Here is a 1,823-nt window from a genome sequence, read left to right on the forward strand (position 1 = left end):
GTGTGTTTGTTCCTCAGACCAGTTTAAACTGGTGGTTGATGTGTGTTTGTTCCTCAGACCAGTTTAAACTGGTGGTTGATGGTGTGTTTGTTCCTCCTGCAGTTGGATTCTCCACTGTTGCCGTGAACTATGTGTTTGAACCATCAACCAAGAAGAAACAGGTGAGGTCACCTGTCACGCTGCATTCAGGGACAGCAGGAAAACTGGGACAGGAAGCAGCGCTGCGTTAAACTGCTGCGACTTGTTCTGGATCATCAGAAACAAATCTGAAGTTCACTTCCTGTTTGTAGGAGGTTCCCTCCCCGGTGCCGATCGGTGATCTGATGGGTCCGCTGCCTGCGGTGCAGGGTCGCTCTCGTCCAATCAGAGTGCTCAACAGGTTGACGGTGGTGATGTCAGACGCCAGTCACTTTGTGAGTCCAGAGAGCGCGAGAGACCACTGAGCTGACAGTGTGGTGGACTCACGTGTGTGTGTGTGTGTGTGTGTGTGTGTGTTCTCAGCGGCCCAACGCTTCTGAGTATCGGCGGTTCGACCTCCTCGCCGTCCAGCCGACCACAGAGAAACTCTTCCATGTGAGCTTCACTGACACTCTGTTCATCTCTGCGCTGCAGCTGCATGATGCTTTCACCAACCTCGGGAACTCTCAGTTGGCTACAGACATGTGATTTACTCAAAGAAACGTTCTACGGTGGCTCTGAAGGACCAAACCGAACATCTTACATTGTGTGTGTTTGTTGTGTGTGTGGCGTGTAGGCGGCCTGCATGCTGTACGACGTCGACATTATCTGCATCGCGGTGACGGAGAAACTTCCTTTCTTCTTCAAGAGAGCACCCATCAACGGGGTGACGACCTGACCCTTGTTTGTTTGTTTGTTTGTTTGTTGTCGTCGTTTACTGCATGTGTGTGTGTTCAGGCCATAGACAGAGGTGTGATGTTTGAGATTTCCTACGCCGCTGCCATCAGAGACACCACCATGAGGCGCTACACCATCGCCAACGCCGTCTGTCTGATGGAGAGTTGCAAAGCAAAGGTGAGAATCTTCGCTCTGATTGGCTGCTGCTGAACGACATCATCACTGTGACATCACAGGTGCAACCTGAGAGCTGAAAGGTGTTTCTGTCTTTCAGAACGTGATCCTGTCGAGTGCAGCTGAGAGGGTCAGTGATCAGGTCGTCAGACAGTGAAGCTGTAAAATCTGCTGTTATAAGCCCCGCCCACTCTGCCTCACACAAACAGGAAGTAACTGATTACAGCTAAACGATTTCTAAACATGAACATTTAAACCTTCAGCAGTAAGACGAAAACCAGGTGTGTTGAGGGGGTGGGGTTTAAATCAGACACCAGGTGTGTTGAGGGGGTGGGGTTTAAATAAGACATTAGGTGTGCTGAGGGGGTGGGGTTTAAATCGGACACCAGGTGTGTTGAAGGGGTGGGGTTTAAATCAGACACCAGGTGTGTTGAGGGGGTGGGGTTTAAATCAGACACCAGGTATGTTGAGGGGGTGGGGTTTAAATCAGACATCATGTGTGTTGAGGGGGTGGGGTTTAAATCAGACATCGGGTGTGTTGAGGGGGTGGGGTTTAAATCAGACATCGGGTGTGTTGAGGGGGTGGGGTTTAAATCAAACATCAGGTGTGTTGAGGGGGTGGGGTTTAAATCAGACATTAGGTGTGTTGAGGGGGTGGGGTTTAAATCGGACACCAGGTGTGTTGAAGGGGTGGGGTTTAAATCAGACACCAGGTGTGTTGAGGGGGTGGGGTTTAAATCAGACATTAGGTGTGTTGAGGGGATGGGGTTTAAATCGGACACCAGGTGTGTTGA

The 1,823-nt window shown here is 50.5% G+C and overlaps 1 protein-coding gene across 1 annotated transcript; it reads left to right on the forward strand.

The window, feature by feature from the left end:
* Positions 1–102: 102 nt before the first annotated feature.
* Positions 103–1,159, forward strand: rpp30 (ribonuclease P/MRP 30 subunit; the record flags this gene model as incomplete). Its single annotated transcript, XM_037691303.1, is given in 6 exon segments — positions 103–161; positions 291–413; positions 502–573; positions 755–844; positions 916–1,032; positions 1,130–1,159. Coding segments are annotated over 6 exon segments (491 nt in total), but the record flags the coding sequence as incomplete, so codon positions are not given.
* Positions 1,160–1,823: the final 664 nt, after the last annotated feature.

The sequence above is a fragment of the Nematolebias whitei genome, chromosome 17 (assembly GCF_014905685.2).
Source record: "Nematolebias whitei isolate Nwh7 chromosome 17, NemWhi1, whole genome shotgun sequence".
Lineage (NCBI taxonomy): Eukaryota > Metazoa > Chordata > Actinopteri > Cyprinodontiformes > Rivulidae > Nematolebias > Nematolebias whitei.